The following is a 25,186-nucleotide window of genomic DNA, read 5'->3' as shown; positions in this document are numbered from 1 at the left end:
AAGGCCAAGATCACCCTGAATGCATTCAGGTATCCACCCCAAACAAGATTATACATAGAATTAGCAACACGGCCATATTGACAGAATTACACCCATCTTTTGGTAACTTAGAAACAACCAAAATCCCATTTCATCGTTGTCAACAACATGCAGACCAAAAAACTAAGTCTGTAGGACCCAGCCGGTGATGAAATAAACTAACGGCAGGCACTAACTTAAAAACAGTCATGTCCATACCAGGTGTTCATATAGACTAAAGTCACTTTTCACATAGCCGGATGGTGGTCATCCACTGCATGTGTAGATCCCGCTGATGTTATGGCATCATTGACCTCTGCAGCTCAATCTCCACTGTCTGATAAGCCATCCAGAAATTTATGTCCCTCTCCCACAGTCTCAAATATCTGTGCAGAGTTTTGTGCCAGACTCTTAAACGCACTGGCTAAAGTAGAGCAAAGTGAATCTGCCTGTTTACCAAAGCTGAGCACACAGAGGCAAATTCTTTCCTCTGCAGCAAGACCCGAGGATGAGAAATCCTGGAACAGCAGTATACGCTGATCAAACATCTGCAGCTCTTTAGCTTTGCGATATGCCTGCAAGATTTCCTCTTTCTGTGCATAGTTCAGGAGCTTGAAGATCACCACTCTGGGCCTAGTTCTTCCTGCCGCGATTCCTCCTAAACGGTGTGCATGCTCGATAATTATGGGCCTACTCTCCATCAAAATACACAGAGCTTTAGACAGCTCTCTTTCAAGGGAGAATTTCAGCTATCTTCAATCGACTCTGGTATGCCTACCATTCGCAGCTTATTGCACCTGGAGCGGTTTTCCCAAGTCCTCAAATTGGTCAGATTGGTCAGTCAAAAGTTTCTCCAGCCGTTGGATTTTTGCCACAGCTGCTGTAGAGTCATCCTCTACAATGCAGACTCGTTCCTCCACTATATCGAGATGCGACCCAAAGTCAGCTATAGATGTTTGAACCGCTGCTATTTGTGCAGAGATTGCATCAAATCTAGTGCTCAGGGTAGCCACAACTGCTTTGGTAAGTGAAACTATATTCGCGTCTTTACCCATGAGAGTTCAGAGAGTTCTCCTTTGCGGTGGCCATTTTGCAGTCAGACAAACGCAGCTTCTCCTTCTCTTTTCTGGAGAATCTAGTGGACATAACTCTAGGCAATCACGTAATAAATCTGCCCATAAACTGATGGAGTCATCCACTTACAATTAGGCAAGTAATATGCGGCATCTATTGGCGATAGCACTCAGTATTTAGGGGAAGACACCCGGAGCCCAGATTCACACACCCATCCGAACCCACTGCATCATGTGATCTCTTAGTAATATTTTAAACATTTTTATATGTGTTTTTAATTGGCTGAATTTATCAGCAGATTTGACATTCTTTTTATTGGTATGTTTCATATTTCTTGATTGTGTTTGCATTGCTGACAGAGTTTGGCTTCTTGTGATTTCCAGTTCCGTTTTTGACTGCACATTTTAATTTATATTTTATGATCTCTTTATTCTGTATTTGATGAGAGTCTATATGTGTTCTGCTTGTATGATTGAGGCTTTAGGTATTATGCTAGCATGTAGTTTTTGTATAGGGATTTACAACAACCTGGTTTTAATCTGTTACCCTAATAGGAGGTGTATTGGTGTTTAGGGCTTGATGTAATATTTGCAGTATGGCTTTTTCATAGTTGAGTGCTGGCAGTTATGATATGGAAGGCTTACTATACTGGAAGTGTAGTTCAGTTTATTCCTGGCTTTCTGTAGTTCAAGTCCACACCCAGTGCACTTTACCATAGGCCTAATACCATATGGGATCCCGTAAACTGCCTTGATTGCTGTGAGAAAGGTAGTTTATTAAGTCTACTAAACTATTATTATTGAAAGTGTGGGGGTTTTTTTCGCAGTGTATGCCTATATAATATATATGTTTTTATAAGTGATATTTTTACTTCAGAAGATTGTACTTTGAATGTCTATTTTCCATATGCAATCTGCCTTTTTAGTTTGGGGAAGTTAATACATTTTAAAATGGAAAAGAATGCATAAGTTTTAATTGTGTGGGGAGGGGAGGGAAGAGGGAATGAAAGCTGTAAGTTTTGTCAAGGGCATCTAATACCCTTGTATCAGTCCTAAGAGAGAATGTGTCTTACACACACAGACTCCCACCATTCACCAACCTCTCACAGCCCCAGGGGGAAGCAGGCAATAGGGAATGAAGGAGTCTTATTTCTAGACTCAGGAGGTGGGGTGGCCAAAGGCGTCCCTGACCTGTTAAACATTTCTCCGGCTCCCCCTAGTACGGATGCTGAAGACTGAGAACAAAAAAATAACAGGCCCAAAAACTGAGTAGTTAGAGCAGTGCGCTGCAAACAAGGGAAGCCAGGGTTCATATCCTATTGCCATTCCTTGTGACCTTGAGCAAGTCACTTCACCCTCCATTGCCTTCCCCCTGCTCTGGATCTCAGTGATTTCACCTGCATCAGGCCATGGAGGGGTTACCATTTTATCCTCTCCTCAGGTGGCAGATTGCCTTGAGCCACCCCTGCCTCCCAGTTTTAACCCTTCTGTTCTTCTCTTTAGGTTCAATTAATCCACTATAACCACGAGTTATATACGAATGTCACAGAAGCTGCAAGAAGCCCCAATGGGTTGGTGGTAGTTTCCATATTTATCAAAGTAAGTATGAAAAAAAAATTCATATCATTTTGTTTTAAGAAAAGTTTCTAAATAAGAATGTTAAGATAATCCTCTATTATGTTAACTTACAGATTTTTTTTTATTGACTGATGCATTAAATAATTCAAAAATTCTGTCTGATAGCAAATATCTGGAGACCATTAAAAATCAAAGCTATGCAAAATGTAAACTTTAATAACCATATAGGGCACAGATCATTAATAATTTGGCTTGGTAGCTACGCTGGTTCATCCTGGAGTCTCTAGCAAGGAAGCAAGGTTGTTTCAAGGGGCATATAAGAAGGGCACCTGCCCTTGCACCAAGACAGGATGGGCAGCCCATTACCCTTTTGAGCCAGTTTGCAACAGGGGTAGGCAACCTCCAGTCCTCATGGATACCAATCCACCTGGGTTTCCAAGATAACCCTAATATGCATGAAATAGAATTGTATACAACTGAAGCAGTGTGAATGCAACTCTATCTCATGCATATTCATTAGGGGATATTCTGAAAACCTGAGAGGACTGGTGTTCACAGGACTGGGAGTTGCCTACCCTTTGTCTGCAAGCACAAAAGCCCAAAAAAGAAGGATGGCACCATTTTGTCAGCATCTATCCTGCAGTGAAGGATTCACTCTTGAAAAGAAAGAATTGATCTCTAAGCAGGTTAAATATGATCTCCAAGACGAGGATAATTTTAAAAGGTTTTCACTTGGGTAAACACGTTTACCCATGTAAAAATGGCTATTGAATATTGCCCGCCCTCAGTGTGAGTAAAGATACAGGGGATGGAGATAGGTTGGGGGAGGGAAAGTACCTGCTTTAAAACAGGTGCAAAGTCTGTGAATACTTTTGTACCCTCAAAAGTGAATTTTCAAAACTTACATGTGTAAAAAATAGCACTTTTTTTAAAACCTCAACATACACACATAAATCAGGGTCCGCAATTAAATTTACACAATAAAAAAAGGAGGTGGAGTGGGGTGTTCTGAGGAAAGTCCAACATTCTCATGTAAGTTGCTATTTTAGAAGCAATTTACGCATGTCAATGTGGCACCTTACTCGCATATATTGACTCCTGCTCAATATCAGGAGTAAGTGATCAGAAACATCTTAAAGTGAAAAAATAACTGGGTAGGGGGTCTTGGTAAAATGGGGGAGGGTCAACAGGCCGAAGAGCCAGGAGGGTCTTCACAAGCTGCAGATGGACTGGACGAACTGGTATATTAGTAAAACTGATTATTTCATTGCCACAACATATTAGAAAATCCCCTGACTTACTCATGTAAAAGCCAACTTTTACATGTGTCTAAATAATGCGGGTAAAATCTACGTGTGCATTCCTTTAAAATTTGAAGGACAAATGTATGGGTATATCATTTGCACACACTTATCTGGATAAATTCTGACTTAGCCGGCTAAGTAGCACTTTTGCCACTACTTAGATGAACTAATTTGAACTTAGCCAGATAAGTAGTGGCACTTATCCAGCTTTATTTGGATTTATCCAGCTAAGTACCAGCAGGCACTACTTTACTGGACAAGTCTGAAAAGCGCTACTTGTCTATCTAAGTCGTGCTTTTCGGACATATCTGGGTATGTCATATAGCCAGATAACTCTAAAAGAAAAAAAAAAAAAGTACTGCTTTACCAGCTAAGTCAGATAGCCAGATAAATCTAAAAGCTCTACTTGTGCAACTATCAAATGTATCCACCTAACTAGTGTTTTAAGACTTTTCCAGCCAAGTAGTGCTTATATTTTAGACTTATCTGGCTGTCTAATATACCCGAATAAGTCCGAAAAGCACTACATAGAAGGACAAGAAGCACTTTTCAGACTTATCCGGATAAATGCTGCTACTTATCTGGATAAGTCCAAATTTGCATGACTCACGATTTTTACATATGCAAGCATGTTTGCATACATATTTATTCGTATTTTCTAACCTGTGCATATCGTTTGCATATAGGTTATAAAATACTGTAGCAACTCTGTGCTTGCCCATATACATATATATCTGTGGGTACCCATGAGCAGATTTGAAAGTTATCCTCTCAGTGTGCGCACCAATGAATTTCCTAAGGGTCAAGATGGGGTCATCAGTGTTTTAATCTGTCAGAACCAATGGGACTACAATTTCATTTCTAACATTAAATATTTCTAATGCATAGTTTTATTATTTGAATACATAAATACTTCCTAGAAGAAGATGCCTGGTGAGAGTGAAAATATTTTGCCCTTAAAACATCACTATTTTATGTGGATTTTCTTTTGTAGGTAACAGACTCGTCCAATCCGTTCCTAAATCGTATGCTGAACAGGGATACCATAACAAGAATAACATATAAAAGTAAGTTTCTTTTCATCTGTTATCAATGAGATCTCCAAGTAATATTTATATTGACTCTGAGAGTCAACATTCCTTCTTGCTAATGTCACAGTGGGCAAAGGTTTTGACTTCTTCACCTAGGGCATTAGACGTCAGATTATGAATGATAATGTTGTAACTGTTCTTGCATATCGTAAGGAAAAGCTTTCCTGATAACAAGTAAATTACCGTGCATATAAAACACATTAACAAATGTGTAAGTACTCAGTTATTACATCAGTTGCAGGGGCTACCAGTGGCTAAAAGAGCCAAGTTTAAGATGTTGAGAAGGGTTTTTATTACATGACATTGGTCCCCCCTCTCAGGGGAGGGTTTACTGAAAGTACCATCTGTGAAACGTTTGAGATTCTTTCATTGCAGAGCTCGGGCCTTTTTGGTGGCAGCCCCAGTTCTCTGGAATGGTTTACCGCAGAAGGTTAAGCAGGAGTCAAATCTTCCTGTGTTCTTTGGAAAGTTAAAACCTTCTTATTTCCAACATGATGGCTGGAAGCTAAATGGGTTTTGTGGTTTTCCTAGAATTAAACTGTGCTGTAAGTTAATTGTGTGGAGGTTTGAAAACTAATGTTGATTTTTATTTGTTTTTAATACTGGAGATTTATTATTGCTGTAAATCACTTCGGGTGTTCCAGTTTTGGTCTGGGGAGGCAGTCTAGCTATATTTTAAATACATTTATTATTTATTTTACAATATTTATTTATATGTTGTTTGATAATTGCAGCTGTGAGTGGCTTACAAGGCAAACATTCATAAAAGTAAAGCACATAAAATAGAACAAAACAACAAATCAAAGCTCAAAAGAAATACATGGTTATAACCTTGAGGCTCCGAATAACTCAGCCAATGTCAAAAAAAAGCAAGCTGAAACAAAAAGATCTTTAAACAGCTTTTTGAATGATTTTGTGCACGTTGTTAATCGCTGGCAGCGTATTCCATAATTCAAGAGCAGCAACTGAAAATGATCTCTCACGGGTCTCCGCAAGTCGTGCACCATGCAAAGAGGGGACCTCCAATAGCCCTCTCTGTGAGGGCGTCTATGCTCTAGATGAATTGTGGATATGAAACATTGTGTACATCCACAGCGGAGCCTCCATGCTAGTCATTTTAAAGACCAACAGCCTGATTTTTAATGGCCCGCATGTGTAAAACACAGGGGTTATGTGCGTGGCGGGCCTTGCGCGTGCCGCGCACATTTTAAAAGGAGCCCGGCCACGCGTGTAACCCCTGTTATGCGCACAAGAGCCAGGCCTCGGCAGAGGGGCGCTCCAGGGGGGCGGGGCTAGAAGTGTCTGGTACAGCGGCCATGCGCCGGCAGGGTGCCGGCGCGCGCAACTTGCTACAGCTCCTTTGTGGAGCAAAAGGTAAAAAAAAAAATAGGGGTCCCTAGGGTAGGGGAAGGGAGGTTAGGGTAGGGGGTAGGGAAGTTCCCTCCCAATCCACTCCTTAATTGGAACAGGCTGGGAGGAAACTGGGGAAGCCGAGCGTTGCTTCACCACGTGATTTTTGCCTATGTCTGCCCCTCCTTGCACGCACCGCCCGTGATTTTGTAACATGCGCGTACTGGCGCGCGTAAGTTATAAAATCGCGCGTCCATGTGCACACACTGGGTAGCTCGCACATGGATGCGCATGCGTTCTTTTTTAAAATCTACCCCTAAGCGTGCTGCCTTGTTCCGGACTCTTATCTCAACAGGTAGCCAATGCAAATCCCATCAGTTGGCAAAATACATGCACTCTCATTCAATCCAGTTATTAACCAAATAGTGGAGTTTTACAGCAGCTAAAGGGCACGCAAAGCATATGCAATGTACAGTGCTTTGCAGTAGTCCAGTCTAGACAGGAGCATAGCCTGAACTACAGATCGAAAATCATCCTTTAAGAATAGCTTCTTTAGGGGCCTCATCACACGAAGTTTATAATAGCCAGAATAACCGTAGCAATCTGGGAGGCCATGGATAGCTCTTTGTCCAAAATAATTCCTAAGATTTTAACTTGTGCAACTGTTGGGATACTAATATTCTTATCAATAAGGGAAGGAAGACATACACTTTACAAGTTGTATTTGCAGTAAATTTTGGTGAGCCTGGAATGTCACCTAGGACATGGCAATGGCAATTTGCCAAGTCATTTATGAATATAAATAATGATTTCCACATGCAAATTGGCTGTTTTAGACAGGGGCAGATTAGTCTGTTGAGAGATCGGTCTTCCAACAGTGGGCTGGTTGCTCACATCACATGTTTTTTGTTTGGTTTTTTTTAACTTCCTGACCCAAAGAGAAACCTGTGGGACTGCGGCAGAGCCATCTTACCATGGCTGGAAGACAGCCATGCGGGGCCATGGCAGAGCCCATCCTCTTGCAGCTGGGCCTGTGAGGCCGCAGCTGGAAGAAAGTCATGTGGGGCTGCGGCAGAGAGGCCTATGAGGCCGTGGCAGAGCCCATCCTGCTGTGGCTGTAGACATGACCGGGAGAAAGGCCTACAAGGCCGCAGCAGAGCCCATCCTGTCACGGCCAGAAGAAAGCCATGCAGGAATGCAACAGAGCCCATCCTACCACGGCAGGAGAGAGGCCTGTGAGGCTGTGGCAGAGCCCATCCTGCTGCTACTGGAGAGAGGCTTGCAAAGCCACAGCAGAGCCCATCTTGCCACAGCTGAGAGAGAGGCCTGTGAGGCTGTGGCCAGAAGAAAGCCATGTGGGTCTGCGGCACAGCCCATCCTGCCACGGCCGGGAGAGATGCCTGAGATGCTGTGGCAGAGCTCGTCCTACCAAGGTCAGAAGAAAGCCATGCAGGGCTGTAAGAGAGCCCATACTGCCATGGCAGGAGAGAAGCCTGCAAAGCCGCAGCAGAGCCCATCCTGCTGCAGCCAGGAGAGAAGCCTACAAGAACACAGCAGAGCCCATTCTGCGGTGGCTGGAAGAGAGGCTGGTGAGGCCGTGGCAGAGCCCATCCTGCGGTGGCTGGAAGAGAGGTTGGTGAGGCCGTGGCAGAGCCCATCCTGCGGTAGCTGGAAGAAAGCCATGTGGAGCTGCAACAGAGCCCATCCTGGCACGGCCAGGAGAGAGGCCCGCAAGGCCGCAGCAGAGCCCATCCTGTCGCGGCCAGAAGATAGGCCTACAAGACTGCATGGCCCTCCCCCCACCTTGCAGGAGTAGCGTGGTAGCAGCAGCCTCCTTCCGCCTCCCTTCCGGCAGTGAGGATTAGCGCTGCAGACAAGGCCCAGAAGAAAGGGGGAGGCCTGAAAGCTGTAGGTGTATGCTTGTGTGTGTGTGCTTGAGAGAGAAAGCGCCCACATGTGTGTGTGTGTGAGAGCCTACATGTGTACGAGACAGCGAGAGAACCTGAATGTGTGCATAAGAGAGCAAACGAGCCTGCATGTGTGTGTCAGAGCCTGCATGTACATGAGAGCGACAGAGCTTGCATGTGTGTGTGAGATCCTGTGTGCGTATAAGAGAGCAAGACAGCCTGCATTTTTCTGTGAGTTTGTGTGTATGTCAGAACGAGAGAGACTATAGGTGTGTGAGCAAGGGAAGTCTGTGTATGTGATACCATATGTGAGTGAGAGAGAGTCTGTGTGTGTGACAGAATGTGTGTGTGAGGGGGAGAGAGAGGATAAAGATTTTGAGGCCCCCATTCCCCAATCCACAAAAATCGGTGGATGACTGGAAATCAAAAGATCCCAGGTATGCAAAGCTGGAGATTTTTAATCCTATTATTTAAAAAGAAAGCCATGTGAAGCCGCAACAGAGCCCAAAATGATAAGGGGAATGGAACAACTCCCCTATGAGGAAAGACTAAAGAGTTTAGGACTTTTCAGCTTGGAGAAGAGACGACTGAGGGGGGATATGATAGAGGTGTTTAAAATCATGAGAGGTTTAGAACGGGTAGATGTGAATCGGTTATTTACTCTTTCGGATAGTAGAAAGACTAGGGGGCACTCCATGAAGTTAGCATGGGGCACATTTAAAACTAATCGGAGAAAGTTCTTTTTTACTCAACGCACAATTAAACTCTGGAATTTGTTGCCAGAGGATGTGGTTAGTGCAGTTAGTATAGCTGTGTTTAAAAAAGGATTGGATAAGTTCTTGGAGGAGAAGTCCATTACCTGCTATTAAGTTCACTCTGGGGTAGATTTTAAAAGAAGCGCGATCAGCCTACTTTTGCTTGCGCATCAGACTCAAGCAAAAGTACGCTGGATTTTAGTAGATACGCGCGGAGCCGCGCGTATCCACTAAAATCCTGGATCAGCGCGCGCAAGGCTATCGATTTTGTATAGCCTGCGCGCGCCGAGCCGTGCTGCCTCCCCCCGTTCCCTCCAAGGCCGCTCCGAAATCGGAGCGGCCTCGGAGGGAACTTTCCTTTGCCCTCCCCTCACCTTACCCTCCCTTCCCCTACCTAACCCCCCCGCCCGGCCCTGTCTAAACCCCCCCCCTTACCTTTGTCGGGGGATTTACGCCTCCCAGAGGGAGGCGTAAATCCCCGCGCGCCAGCGGGCCTCCTGCGCGCCGGGCCGCGACCTGGGGGCGGGTACGGAGGGCGCGGCCACGCCCCCGGGCCGTAGCCACGCCCCCGTACCCGCCCCCAAAACGCTGCCGACACGCCCCCGAAACGCCGCGACGACCGGGCCCGCCCCCGACACGCCCCCGACACGCCCCCCTCCGAGAACCCCGGGACTTACGCGAGTCCCGGGGCTCTGCGCGCGCCGGGAGGCCTATGTAAAATAGGCTTCCCGGCGCGCAGGGCCCTGCTCGCGTAAATCCGCCCGGTTTTGGGCGGATTTACGTGAGCAGGGCTCTGAAAATCCGCCCCACAGAGAATAGCCACTGCCATTAGCAATGGTTACATGGAATAGACTTAGTTTTTGGGTACTTGCCAGGTTCTTATGGCCTGGATTGGCCACTGTTGGAAACAGGATGCTGGGCTTGATGGACCCTTGGTCTGACCCAGTATGGCATTTTCTTATGATCTTGTCGAGGCCAGAAGATAGGCCTACAAGGCTGCATGGCCCTCCCACCTTGCAGGAGTAGCGTGGTAGCAGCAGCCTCCTTCCACCTCCCTTCCGGCAGTGAGCTGCTGAGCTGCTGTAGGATACACATATCCGGCTAATTTAACCGGGATATTCAGCGACATAGCCACTCCACTGAGTATACCCAGATAAGCAGAGTAGCCACTCCTCTCCAGAACACCTACCTCCCACCCAAGGAATGCCCCTGACTTACCCAGCTAAATTCTAGCCGGATAAGCCTTTTAAATATGCGACTAAGCCATGTCAATGGATAACTTTCCCATTATTCCATCTAAATGGCTTTTGAATATGTACCCCATGGTGTTTGAGAAATATTAGAAAAATTGTGAATCATTTTAATTTCTGGATGTTCATGGGCTGTTGCCTGCTTGACATATTTATTCTTTTATTAGTATGGATTTAATATTATGAATATTTCATATTTCTTGAATTTATTGCTTAATGTTTTACGAGGAATGTTTCTGTTTTTCCATTGTTGCACTACATAATACAGTCAGGCTTGCTGACTGTATCCAGAGCATGTGTGTGAGCGAGAGTGAGTGAGCATGAGTGTGAGTGAGAGAGAATAAGTGAGTCAATGAGCAAATGTGTGAACAAGAAGACTATTTAAACCAGTGACCATGTGTGTGAGCAAGAGCGATTCAGTGAACAGTATGTGTGTGAGAGAATATAAGAGTTTGTATAAGAATGAACATGCATGTTACATAATGGGGCGGATTTTCAGAGCCCTGCTCGCGTAAATCCGCCCAAAACCGGGCGGATTTACGCGAGCAGGGCCCTGCGCGCTGGGAAGCCTATTTTACATAGGCCTCCCGGCGCGCGCAGAGCCCCGGGACTCGCGTAAGTCCCGGGGTTCTCGGAGGGGGGCGTGTCGGGGGCGGGCCCGGTCGTCGCGGCGTTTCGGGGGCGTGTCGGCAGCGTTTTGGGGGCGGGTACGGGGGCGTGGCTACGGCCCGGGGGCGTGGCCGCGCCCTCCGTACCCGCCCCCAGGTCGCGGCCCGGCGCGCAGGAGGCCCGCTGGCATGCGGGGATTTACGCCTCCCTCTGGGAGGCGTAAATCCCCCGACAAAGGTAAGGAGGGGGTTTAGACAGGGCCGGGCGGGTGGGTTAGGTAGGGGAAGGGAGGGGAAGGTGAGGGGAGGGCAAAGGAAAGTTCCCTCCGAGGCCGCTCCGATTTCGGAGCGGCCTTGGAGGGAACGGGGTAGGCTGCGCGGCTCGGCGCGCGCCGGCTATACAAAATTCATAGCCTTGCGCGCGCCGATCCAGGATTTTAGTGGATACGCGCGGCTCCGCGCATATCTACTAAAATCCAGCGTACTTTTGTTTGCGCCTGGAGCGCCTGGAGCGCAAACAAAAGTAGGCTGTTCGCGCTCGTTTTAAAATCCGCCCCAATGCGTATATGTGAGAGTGAGAAGAAAGTTTGTGCATACCTACTATCCCTAACTAATCCATGACAATTTCAGGGTGACTGGAGTAAAGTTCCCAGGTAGGGAAAGCAGGGATTTTTTTTTAGCCTCAGTTTTAATTATTAGGTGTTATTTGATGTGTCTGCTGATTTGAAATATTTTATTGATGTTTGGAAAATTTTAAAAAACAATGTTATCTGTTTTTAATCATTGGATGTTCTGTTCATCAGCTGCTTCGAAATATGTATTCTTTTTTTGAGTATGCTTTTACTATTATGATTGATGGTTTATATATCTTGACTTTATTGTTTGATGTTTAATGAGGAATGGTGATGTTTCTGTTTTTCCATTGTTGCACTGCATATGGAATCTGTCTTGTTACAGTTTCCAATTTAGTTTTTGTCTGCATGTTTCTAGTTATATTTTGTCTCTTTATTTTGTATATGGTGAGGGTCTGTCTGTGTTCTGCATGTGTGACTTGAGGTGAGGTATTCTGCTAGCATGTAGTTTCTGTGTCGGGCTCTTAAACTTGGCTTGTTCTGTTTTCTTAATATCAAGTGTATTGGTTTTTTAGGGCCTGGTATAATATTTGCAGTGTTGTCTTTTCATAGATAGGATTGTTATTGTTTGAGTCCTAACAGTGCTATTTTTGTATGGAAAGTTTACTGTATTATTTTGTGGAACACAATGCCCCTCGAAACTAGATTACAGAGTGATTTTAAACTATTCAAAAAGGTTTAAAAACCTGGCTTTATAAAAAAGCTTTTTACAATGAAAATGGAGAATAGAAATATGAAATAGCAGTCAACAGAACATCAACTCACAGCTCAAAGTCACATAGATACGTAATTGCATATTTTATTATTTTTCTCTCACGTTAACTCTAAATGCTAGATAGACAGTTTAAATAAGCATACATATGGAAACTTCCATGTCACCTTGCCTATAGTTTGTATTATTGAAACATGTAACTGAAACTATATTGGCACTTTGTAAGATAGCACTTCTCAAAATGAACATTAATTATATGTGCCTCTCTGTAAACCGTTGTGATGGTGCATGACCAAACGACGGTATAGAAAAGATTTTAAATAAATAAATAAAAATAAAATTATAATTCAGTTTACTTAAAGCTTTGTGAAGGCCGACATGCTTTACAATAGTCCTAATATCATATGGCTGCAGGTGTTTTTTGTTTTTTGCAGTTTTCTGGTTGGTACCACAGTAGTACATGTAAATAATACACATATTATAAGTGATATTTTTACCTTAGAACAATATTCTTTTTCATGTAAAATCTGTTACAATAAATGCATATTTTTATATTATTTGTGGGAAGGGTGGGGCTAGGCGTGTGTGCAAGGCTTTAAAGTTCGCCTATGATACCTAATACCCCTGACCAGCCCTTGCTGCACTGGCTCCACAAGAGAAAGCAGGATTTCATCTGAAGCTGTGTTACTTTGGGTTAGTGGCTCTCTCCAGTCTTGGCCAGGGCTTAATTTTCTCTTTTTATAAGCCCAGGGAATAGTATGGATCACTTCTGTTCCTTCCTTCCCTGGTGTCGGTAGGCATAGCACAGCCTGAGAACCATAAAAATAGCCGACTGTGTAGCCTGCAGTCAATGGGAATGTACTAGAGTGGTGGGAGGGTTGCGAAGAAGTGGAGGCAAGCTACAGGCACAGGAAACAAGGGGGTACGCCAAGAGGAAGTGCCTATTCAGTGTTGGGAAGACTTCTGTAAGGGGTAACAGCGCTTTTTCGACGCGCTGTTACCCCTTACAGAATAAGGGGTAAAGCTAGCACGTCAAAAACGCGGGTCCAACCCCCCTCCCAAAATTAATAGCGCCCTCAATATGCAAATGCATGTTGATGAGCCTATTAGTCCCACGCGATACAAAAAGTAAAATGTGCAGTCGGAGGCCCCAAAAATAAAATTCTTTTAAAAAATCTGCCTACGGCCTGCAGGTTGGAAAACGGACACTCAATTTTGCCGGCGTCCATTTTCCAAACCCGTGGCTGTCAGCGGGTTTGACAACCGACACCGGTAAAATTGAGCGTCGGCTGTCAAACCCGCTGATAGCCGCCACTTCTGCCAATAAGGAGGCGCTAGGGAAGCGCAAGTGTCCCTAGAGCCTCCTTATTACCATGGGCCCTCATTTGCATACAGAATTGCGTGCCCTGGAGAGTGGCCTGGAGAGTGCCCTGGAGAGTGGCCTGGAGAGTGGCCTGGGCGCACGTTGGGAGAGCAGGCGCTCGCCTCGGAGCGCCGGCTTTCCCACGCATTTTACTGAATCGGCCCATATGTGTCTTTGTGGTTGACAATGTGTATGTGCTGATAAAGTTTCTGCAATCTAAAAATTGTTTGTGACTGAACGTGTGTGTCTGACATTGGCTGGCAGTGTCATTACTTGCAACTGATTCAAGAACCAGACCAGGAATCCAGGATATATCTCTATAAGAGATATAAGCAGATGTGTAGGGGACCCAACCAATTTGCATGGATGGAACAGGGGCTATAGCTCTGCTCATCCCTGGTCAAGAAGGTGCTCAATTTCTTAGTTATTTAGGAAAGGTGAAGTTTATTTTGGAAATATTTTGGCTCCATTCTGCCAATTTCCAGGATTGACTTGGCGTGCTTTTGGGAGCTCTTGACACATGCTGCAGGGAAAGTGCATGAGGGCATCAGATACCCCATGGGTTAGTTTTGAAAAAAAATTGCCCAGGCCAATATTTTCCTGCAATCTGCCCCTGGTTTTAGACTTCCCCTCCCGCAGGTCAGCTGAAAGTCTGCTCAATGCTCTAAAGTGCACTCGTTTAGGCCAGGGAAGGAAACAACACGCATAGATTGCATTTTTAACTCTTCGTATGCAAATCTCCAGTGGCCATGAGAAGATTCAAAGCAGAATTACATAGGAATTTCTCTTTGAAAACTGGTGGAAAGTCCACACAAGTACAGAGTACCCACAGATTTTGCCGCAATGCAGACAGCTTAAAAATTTCGCCCACAGCGGTAATCAGCTGCATTATTCGATGGGCATCACTGTACAACACTTACTTTTTTCAAAGGTTGTTTTGTGTATTTGAGTAATTCATTTTTAATTGTTCCCCAGATGATGCATACTTACTACAGGGACTTAACATAGAAGAACTTTATCCAGAAACCTCCAGTTTCATTACGTATGATGGATCAATGACTATTCCACCCTGTTACGAAACAGCGAGCTGGATAATAATGAACAAACCAGTGTATATAACAAGGATGCAGGTAAACTACTTTGGTCTTTATCACTGGAATATGTTGTGGCTAAAATATATTCATCAAACAAACCATTTTTATGCTTTCCAGCATATGGAATGTTAGAAGTATGCAAAAGGGGGTCCATGTCTATCTGTCCATCTATCCATGGACAAAATTACTCTCCAAAGGAGGAACAGAAAGTCACCAAATTTGGCTCACGGAAAGAAAATGGGAATATCTCAGAAAAAAATATGAAAACCGGAAACTTTGGGTCTTTGAGAATGAACCCTCTCAAAAAAAAAAGAAAATCCTCATTGCTTTACTATGGGAGGCAATTAGAGGCTGTGGATTGTTGACCTGTGCTGCATTCCAAAAGCAAGAGCAAGACGACAGACAGGAAAATGCAAGTGGCAAAGGAAAGCATACCCTCCTCCCACACACACGTACGCCCTGCACTCAGCACCCTTTACACAACACACACACCCCAATCACTTTTCCCCATATTGTTGAAAATATGTTTAACAAAAAAAAAAAAATTGACGGCACATTCATAATGCAGAGGCATTGACAATAATGAACAGATAACCATAGACATGGCATGATGTAATTGGTATCTCAGATCTTCCCCTTCCCTATACAGTCTCCTAGCAGCAGTCAGTCCTATAGCACTGAAGAGGTGGGATACAAATGCAAGATTAATTTAGATTAGAAATGTTTCTTCTCAGGAAAAGCTCCCTACAGTAAGTCGCGCCTCAGTGTGGTATTAAGAGAAGTAGAGGGATTGTAGGATCATCTCTTTCCATGTTCAGCAGAGAGTAAGATTAGGGAATAGAGCAGGGCTTCCCAAACCTGTCCTGGGGACCCCGCAGCCAGTCCGGACAGGTTAAGGCAGCCCTGGAATAGAGGGAATTGTACACTCTCCATCCCCATGTTCTGTAGGGCAGTGTTTCTCAACATTTTGATGCTAGGCATCAGTTTGCTGACCTCCTAAGCTGACATGTACCGGCTGGCTAGTAGAAATGGGGGAGACATCTGAAGAGTGGAGGAGACATTCCATCCTGTAGGTAAAGAGCAAGGGGGTCCCTTTTGTGGCTAAAGTGCATGGGTGAGGGTACATACGCCCTCCCCAAGAGTTTCCCTCAGTCTCAACCCAGCCATCCCCTAATGTTGTCAGGTCAAGGAAGAGAGAAAAATGGGGTCTTCCTTTGCACTCAGACAGGCTAATCCATGACCAGTGGGTTATGCAGCTCCTCCAGCAAATGGAGACGGAGTAAAGCTGACATCACAGTATATATAGCCCCACACTGACATCAGCCCACCAGTATTCTCCATCTCCAGCAGATGGTGGATGTGCATTTCCCTACTGGGGATTGCTAGAAAAAAAAAAAAAAAAAAAGCACTAAAGGAGAAAGAAGATCAGGAAAGCACTGCTCTACTCCTGAGCTGATACCCTGGGGCCCCTCCCTCAGTTGAGTGCCTTAGTCCGGTAGCCAATTTTGGTATGGACTTAAGACTATAAAAAGGCCTAGCAGTTGCAGGATGCGGAGGCATGGCGGTGAAGGCCTTAGCCCTCTCCCCCAGCAGCCGGAGACCTGATCGTGTGCTCATCGGGGAGGGGCTGAGCTCAGGTTAAAAAAAAAAAAAAAGTAAAAGAATAAAGCACATTGCATGTGTTAGGCAGAGAGGTGTGGGTCCCTTCTCTTGCCTTCTTTGGGGTCTCCATTTCTTTAGCGCTTCAGGACGGCGTCTCTTCTCCATCTCTGGGAGTTAGTGTGTTGTGGCATCTTTGGCAGGTTGAGCAGCGGTCAGGCTTGCCTGAGGAAGCTGTGTGTTAGGCCTCAGCGACATTTCATGCGTTTTCTTCTGCGCAAGTCCACTGCGAGGACTGCGCCTCTGGTTTGTGCGTCCAGTTGCTGTGGCGACTAGTTTTTGGGTGTCCAGTTTTTGTGAGCGTCCGGCTGGGCTTGGGTGCCTACCGCATCCATAAGCGCCAGGGCTTGGGTGTCAAGTGATGGATGCCTAGAGCTTGGGCGTCCAGGAACAGATGTCCAGCGCTGCTGTGCGCACCCGTGTTTTGGACGTCCTGCACTCAGCATTCAGCTGGACACCTAGTTTACAGTGGTTTTTCATGCTTGCTGGGAGACATAATTGAATGCTTATCGATGATGCTGATGTGAAGAAACCTAAACACTTAGGGCCGGATTTTCAAAGGGTTACGCGCATGTTATAAAATCGGGCGTACCTTTTAAACTCTACCCCTTAGGGACAGATTTTCAGAGGATTTACATGCGTAACCGGTCATACGCCCGGTTACGCGTGTAAGTCCCAGGGCTTGCAAAAAGGGGCAGGGAGGGGCAGGGCCAGAGGCCTCTGCACGGCAACTCGCCCAGCGCGCGCAACCTACTTCAGCCCAAGCGCTGAAGTAAGTTTTGTAACAAAAAAAGAAGACGAAAAAGGTAGGGGGGAAAGGGCGGGGGAGGTAGGGGAAGGGAAGGTGGGGGTGGGGGGATAGGGAAGTTCCCTCCCGATTTCAGAGCGGCCTGGGAGGGAACGGGGGAAGGCAGCACGGCTCAGAGTGGGCTCAGTGCACGCAAGGTGGATGTCCTGGGGCTTGCAAAAAGGGGTGGGAAGGGGCGAAGGCGGTCCGGGGATGGGGCGTGGCCAGAGACCTCCACACGGCTGCTGTGCCGGGGATCGCGCACCGGCAGTCAGCCGGCACGTGCAACTTACTTCAGCCCATTCTGTGAGATCCATACTAACTACAACCCCCCACCTTCCTGACGTTCCCCAAGACCTCCAAAATTAATTTACTATAACCCCCAACCCTCCTGACCCCCCCCCCCCCAAGACCTACCAAAATTCCCTGATGGTCCAGCAGGGGTCTGGGAGCGATCTCCTGGACTTGGGCTGTCGGCTGCCAGTAGTCAAAATGGCGCCGACGGTCCTCTGCCCTAACTATGTCACTGGGGTCGACCAATGGCAGCGGTAGCCCCTGTGACATAGTAAGGGCAAAGGGCCGTCGGCTGCCAGTAATCAAAATGGCGTCGATGGCCCTTTGCCCTTACTATGTCACAGGGGCTACCGCTGCCATTGGTCGACCCCAGTGACATAGTGAGGGCAAAGGGCCGTCGGCGCCATTTTGACTACTGGCAGCCGACAGCCCAAGTCCAGGAGATCGCTCCCGGACTGCTCCTGGACCCCCGCTGGACCACCAGGGACTTTTGGCAGGTCTTGGGGGGGTCATGAGGGTGGGGGTTATAGTAAATTAATTTTGGAGGTTTTGGGGGGTGTCAGGAGGGTGGGGGGGTTGTTAGATTTTTACTTTTTTATTAAAGATTTGTCTGCGAGCCAGATGCAGCCATCAAAAGAGCCATATCTGGCTCGTGAGCCATAGTTCCTGACCCCTGCTATATGCCTTCCCACCATGGCAATTACTAGGCTGGATGATTCGGAAAATCGCGAGGCACACAGTGTGTTGCTTCTGGAGGCTCTGCACCAGCCCAGGAGGCCACGGTATGCTGATCTGCAGAGGCTCTTGGTGGGCTTCTCTCAGGCTTCCTGTTCACAGGGATTTGTTGATACAGGCATCTGTGTTTCACAACGATTTGACTCAATTTTGTCTTATGGTATGGCCCTTGAAAGGGCTCAGTTATTGAAGTGTGGTTATTCCACCACCATTATTTCTACCTTGCTTCGAGCGAGGAAGTTCAAGGAAAGGAAATTATCAGGTAAGTGGTAATTTCACCTTCTCTTTAGCAGTGGAGGTAAATGCTAAAGAGGTTTGGTGCTTGCAACAGCCTTAATGGTTGCATAGTTAGCAACCTATTTGTTTTTTGTTTATTTATAGAGCCAGAGTAGGGCAGTCCAGGGCTCAGCTGAGCCTGATGCTGGTGTTTAGTCTGTCAGCTATTCAGTGTTAGAGGTAGTGAAGAGCCAGAGAATGCCGGCAGTCTGTTCCAGGCCTCAGAAGCAACAGTAGTGTGCAGCACTGTGGGGCCCAGAAAGAAGCTGCTACTTGGGATATTTTGGCCTAGAGATTATGGGCAATAGAGAATAGTCTACGTATACCTGTGGGTATCCGGGAAGGAGCTGGGAACTGGTACCTGTCTATGAGTTTGCTTCCTGTTGCAATGACTGCCATTCCATGGACCAGCAAAAATGCTGCCAGAGACTGCTGCTGGTCCACGTCCCAGTGGTTGAAAAATACTTTTGTGGGGAACAGCAGGCTTTACGATATGGGCAGTGGGGTAGTTCTTGAATGAAGCCAGTATTCCAAGAGTACTATTTGTTTGGGATATACAGCCAAAAAATGTTTGTTTCTTCATTTCATTTTTGTTTTTTTTCCATTTTTTAAAATCTTTTTTGTTTTAGTAATTTATAGTGTGCACTAAACTGAAATGAAACAAAAAAAACAAATGCACAACCTCACTAATTACCAGCATAGACTTTATGCAGGAAACAGTCTGAGAAGCTGATGGAATAAGACACACGCTCAAAATGGGTGCTCGTAATGAGCACCCGTTGTCCTAACCGCCTGCAGCCACATACCTTGTGTGTGCCTGATGCAGTATTTAAATTCGACGAAAAGCAGGGCAGCGTAAAAAAGGGTGCACTAAGGCAGGACTGTGCGTTTCTGGCGCTCAACTGTAACGGGCGCTCAATACGAGCATCCATTTTGATTGCACTTCTTTTTAATTATTTTGCTGAGGTTCTAATTTCAGTGCTGAAGTTCATTATGTCAGGCACCCATTGCTATGGGTGTCTGATTGTATCAGCCCCGGAGCAAGTAACCTCTGTTCTGGTGAAGTTCTAATGTTCTAATCTTAAAGCATAGCTATTGAGCAGTCGAGATTCCTTCATCCGATAACAGAATCCATTTTTAACTAACATAAATAAAATGTCTTGAGTGACTTGTCAAAAGAAAATGAGGGGTAGAACACTATGCAATGCATAGAATCCTGCTCCCCTTCTACAAATTTATGTTCAAAAGCAATCCTGAATGCTTCCCCCACTTGCTAAATCTTAAAGGTGGTCTCGCTTTCCATATCAAATGCACTGTAGATATGAGAAACATTCCAGTATTTTATGCATAGAAAAGGTCAGCAGAGTTGCAAAAGAGATGCTCTTGCTTTTCATAGTGGAATGTTGCGAGTGCCCAGTGGCTAATGCGTGGCCACCTGAGATGTTTGCATGTTTTGCATCCCTAAATAGAAAGTGTAATGTTGGCCGTCAGCAAGAGTTAATCAGGAAAATGAAAAACCTATTGATTTCAATAGCAAAGAGATTTCCCAAGAGTTAAATTAACCCAGCTTTAGGTGTGCTGCACTATTTGAAAAGCATTTCAGTAAAGCATGAAAGGGATTGGCCTAGTTCTTAAAGAGGGCAATTTTCAGCAGCCCGCATAGGGCTAAAGTCTGTGGGTAAAAAATACCTGCAGATTTTATCCCAAATTTTCAAGTGGACTTAGGTGTCCATTTGCAAATTTGTGGGTGTCCCCAATATGCAGAAAAATCACAAGTATGCATGTAAATGCTTCCCCATGCCCAGACTGTGTACAGTAAGTGTGAGGGAAAAGTACAGGCGTAACCAAGTTACGCCTGTACTTTTCCCTGTACAATGTCCATTCCCACCCCACATAATTTTCAAAAGCCAATGTACATGCATTAATCCACTAGAAAATTACCCCCAAATCTCAGTCCCTTTTTCGGCAAATCCCTCCTTATCCTCTTCTGTCATTTTTCCACATTTCTTAATCTTTAAAATTACTGTGCAAGCCAAACCAATGCATGAATTCCTAGGCACAGGTTTTGAAGTTAAGCTTAGAAGAGACACATCTGTGGTAAATAACATGTTTTAGCTGTTATTTTCATATGCAATTTATTTTCCTAACCCATTTACCATGTTTGCATGGTTTGAATTTTCAAAATATTTATGCGAGTAAAATTAGCATATATATGAGTAAGGAGCATGTATTCGCATACATGCTATTTTAAAAACATCAAAAGTATGTGCGTTTTTTGGGTCTCACGTGCACATTTACATGCAAAAAAAAGGGGCATTCCAGGATAGAGCTAAGAGCTAAGCAGAAAACGTCCTATTTTACAAGAGATTTACGCACAAAGGGGTAGATTTTAAAAGAAGCATGCGCACACACGGATGTGCTGATTTTATAACATGCGTGCGCCGGCGTGCGCATGTTATAAAATTCAGGGGCCATGCACACATGTGCGCCGGATTTTATAATCCGCGCTCGCATTTGCAGGCAGCGCGCGCAGGGGGCTTAGTAGTATAAACATACACGCGGCAACAAGATCAGGCCTCTCCCAGTTCCCTCCCAGTCCGCGCCAATTAAGAAGCGGACTGGGAGGGAACTTCCCCACCCCCTACCTAATCTCTCTCTTCCCCTTCCCCTCTCTCCTCTCCTCCCACCCCCTAAACCCTTTCTCCTACCTTTTGTTTTTTTTTATTTTGTTGCTTACTGCTCCGTTGGAGCAGTAGCAACTTGCGCACGCGGCAGTCCCTTCCCCGATACAGCGGCAAATAGCCACTGTGCCGGCTGCCTCCAGCCCCGCCCCCCCCCCCCGGACCGCCCCTTTCCTTCAGCCTGTAACAGGAGTTACGCGTGCGGCTGGACCCCTTCTAAAACGCGCACAGCGCACACAAGGCCCAGCCACACACATAGCCCCAGATTTTACACGCACGGGGGATTTAAAATTCGCCCGTAACATTTTGCAAACTTATTTGTGTAATTTTACACCTTCTAATTATCTTGCACAATTGATATCAGACTCATCTATTGTTTACTATTGGTTGGGTGGGAGGTCTGGGTGAACTGGGGGGAGTTCAGAGAGAAGAACTAGGAGGGTCTCAATGACTATTTGGAGGACTGGTGAACTGGATAAGGTTTAGGCAAACTGACTTCATGTAAACAAGGTTTTATGTAAGCAAGTCACAATTATTTTCGCATATAAAATATATCCACGTATGTTTTTAAAATAGGTAGGAAAAGTACGCACTTTCAATATATTGAAATGCGAGCTTACAGACAGTAACTTTCACACCGGCATGTGGGCGGACATTGGCACCTGCATGTCGGCCCGCGCCCAGGGACACGGCCATTTTATAACTTGCGTGCATATACGTGTCCATGTTATAAAAAAAAAAAGCCTGGCTGCTTGCACCCGTGCCAAATTTTAAGTGAGGGTGTGCGTATGCACACAAATCACACTTCTACCATGTAAGTCGGGGGATTTTAAAAGGTCGCTCGCCAACCCCATTACCAGTTTACCAATTCATCCACCAGTTCGCCCCGTTAACATCTAGGTCCTCCAGACCCCCGCCCCCAATATGATAGCCTGTACTCCCCCCAGTTACCCCAGACCCTTTAAACCCCTCCAAAATGGCTCAGTCTTTTTCTTTTTATAATTTACACGTCATCCATAGCAAAAGTAAAGTTACATGACAGGAGACGTCGGTGCGCGCCAGGGCATATAAGTATTTACACGTGCATCTCTTTGCCGGGCCTCAACATGCCCATCCCCCCCCCCCCCCCCCCCCCCCCCCCCCCCCCCCCCCTTTTCGAAAAGTTTTGAGATGTGCATGCCATGGCATTTATGAGCATATCTGGGCGCTTTTTAAAATACGGTTGGTGCGCATGAGTTCAACTTATTCGCCTATCCCCTAATTACTGCGCGTGATGGGCTTTTAAAATTCACCTTTAAATGTGTTACAGGTATTCGCACGTAACCATACATGTGCATATGTTTGGGGGTAGACCCGCGTATTTTATAATCTGCACATATCTGATACAGATATGGTGTTCACACTTGGAAGCCCTAGTCAGTGCTTACCAGTGACACCTACAGGCTAGCCATAGAGTTCACTTATACCTGGCTCTGAAGAGAGCCATGGTTTGTGCTTCTCCAATGGGGTGTGTCACTGTCATGGGTAGGGCTAGTAACTGGTTAAAAAGTGTAGGTGTGGTGGGGTGGTGAATGGACCTAGAAGACCCCACGGGAGCAGGGGTGCCTGAGCAGAAAGCCCCGGGCATGAACAGTTCAAGCTGTTGAGCTATAAAAATAATAAAAACAAAAAAATAATAAGATTGTCTTTGTTTTCCACAGATGCATTCTCTACGACTGCTCAGCCAGAATCAGCCATCGCAGATATTTCTGAGCATGAGTGACAATTTCAGACCCGTCCAGCCTCTCAACAACCGCTGTATCCGCACCAATATCAACTTTAGTTTACAGGGGAAAGACTGTCCAAACAATAGGGCCCAGAAACTGCAGTATAGAGGTGAGTTACGAGGAGGAATGCAGCGCTATGTTTTTGGCATTCAGCAAGCTATTATTCCAGCTGCCAGTGTGTTTAGAAGGCTCATTCCAAGTGGCAAATTAGTTGCCAAGGGACTAGCATATCTAAACAAGATTCCCTTGCAGCTGACTCTGCCCTTTCCCAAGGATAGATTGGCACTTCCAAGTATCTGCAAGAGCTCGGGCTAAACCAGTGCTAAAATGGAACATCTTCAGAGCTTTATCATTTCACAAACTGCTCCACAGCTAATAGTTTAACAAATCAGAAGGGTTGATTTGTGGCTTTAATGCCCTAGGTCTTGTAAAAATCACAGAAGCCTTCATGGGTTTTTGGGGAGGGTTCCTGTTTTGGATAACTAATCAAGATGCACCCTTGGCAGGATGTGTGCCCATTTCCTTGACAAAGCATTGTTTTTACACACAAATGCTTGATATCTTGACTCAACAGAATGCTCACTGGGTCACCAGATTATGAATCATTTCTAATACTGTATCTCTCTCTATGCCATTAAGTAATGATTTGTTTTTCCCTCCAAGCTGTTGAGCAACAGTCCTATTCTGAAATTACTCTAAAAATCTGGTTGCTATAGAATTTTGCCTTTTAACCACTTTTTCTTTTTAGTAAACACTCAACATATTTTCTGTACTTAATCCAGCTCTTTTTTTTTTTCTTTTAGTTAATGAGTGGCTTCTCAAGTAATTAGGATATAAAAATGTAGAAACCTAACCTCAGTGGAATGCTATTGCTGTGAAATGGCATAACCTAGAACGCATTCAGTCTCATCCACTCGATGGATTTGTACTTCATGACTGTACTGTATATCCAACTTTGCTGCAAAAAAAAATTAAAAAATAAAAATGCAAGAACAAAACACTGCAATGATGGGAGTCCAACTAAGAGTTTATTCATAAAATCCTGCTTAGAAGATGACAACTGAGTGTGACTACAATTTTGATACAGGTTACTTGAACTAGTAGTGCTAACAAGAACACAAGACTTTCAAGCCTTTGTACATACGAACATTCTTCCTACAACAACTTGGTTCACCATCACCATGGAATTGTGTTCTGTGTGCCAAGTAATACTTGGATAGGTCTCCCATTTTTACTGTCTTCTTATGGATACTGGGAATGCTGAACAAAGAAGACAGCATCAGGAACTTATTTCTAGGTTATGATCCTTCTGTTTATTTCAGGAAAGGACCCATGTCATAAGTAATTGTATATACAACATTACATAATGTAAGGAAACTTTTCAGTTTCTCTGTTCCTGATCCCTTCATCAGCACCAATCCATCTTCTATTTCTTGTTTTACAAAAGGTCATACATTGTGTTTGGTTACTGTTAACAAATCAATAAATGTGATTAAGAAATTAATTTAGTACACTGGTTTATTTTCCCTCTTCTGAAATGATGGGCCCCCAATACTGCGACTTAATTATTTGTGGCAGGATGGGGGGAAGGTGATAGTTTTGCTTTTGTTGTCATTAAACTGTTTTGTTGTGTTAATGGAAACTCAGAATGCAAAGCAAAGGGTAGCTTTCTTTCCACTTTATGGATGCAGTTATTAAGATTTAAGAAGGGAAAAACCAGAAGGTAATTGAGAAGTGATTATTAGTTTGAGTACTATTCCATTTTGTTTGTTTGTTTACTTCTTTGTACCTTTAGGGGCATAAGGATTTCACCTTGTAAACTGTAAGGAAATGAATTGTTTCCTCTTCAGAGAGACCAAGGTCTAACAGAATAAATATCAATGCCTTTTTTCTTGCTTTAATGATCATCCACTCTGTTCTGATATCATCACGTCAATAAATATGCCTGATCTCTCAGAAATTGAACATGGATCAATGAAGCTTTCTGCTTGCACAGATTCCAGAAAGTGTTGCTGCTCTTATTTACTAACCACTGAGACTAAGTCCTCTGTAGAACATTAAATAGCAACTCAAAAGAAGGCGGACAGAAAAGAAAAATCCCCAAACTTTGAAAAAAAAAAGCATGAAAAAGAATTGTTTAAGAAACATTTTTCAAATAAACCAAAGATTATAAGCTCCCTCACAAATCTGTTGTCATTTTTCTAATCACCTTCTTCAATTTTTTATGCAAAACCTTTTATTCTCAAAACAGTC

The 25,186-nt window shown here is 44.9% G+C and overlaps 1 protein-coding gene across 1 annotated transcript in view; it reads left to right on the top strand.

The window, feature by feature from the left end:
- The window catches only part of CA10 (carbonic anhydrase 10), an 834,819-nt gene extending 810,908 nt beyond the window's left edge, over nucleotides 1-23,911 (top strand). The window contains 5 exon segments of the mRNA XM_029600669.1: nucleotides 2,595-2,690; nucleotides 4,968-5,040; nucleotides 14,617-14,771; nucleotides 22,868-23,042; nucleotides 23,737-23,911. Coding sequence (XP_029456529.1) covers nucleotides 2,595-2,690; nucleotides 4,968-5,040; nucleotides 14,617-14,771; nucleotides 22,868-23,042; nucleotides 23,737-23,759 — 522 coding nt within the window. The 3' untranslated portion in view covers nucleotides 23,760-23,911.
- Nucleotides 23,912-25,186: the final 1,275 nt, after the last annotated feature.

Source organism: Rhinatrema bivittatum, chromosome 4 (genome assembly GCF_901001135.1).
Source record: "Rhinatrema bivittatum chromosome 4, aRhiBiv1.1, whole genome shotgun sequence".
Classification (NCBI taxonomy): domain Eukaryota; kingdom Metazoa; phylum Chordata; class Amphibia; order Gymnophiona; family Rhinatrematidae; genus Rhinatrema; species Rhinatrema bivittatum.
The sequence above is the reverse complement of the archived record's forward strand: the minus strand, read 5'-3'. Positions and strand labels throughout refer to the sequence as shown.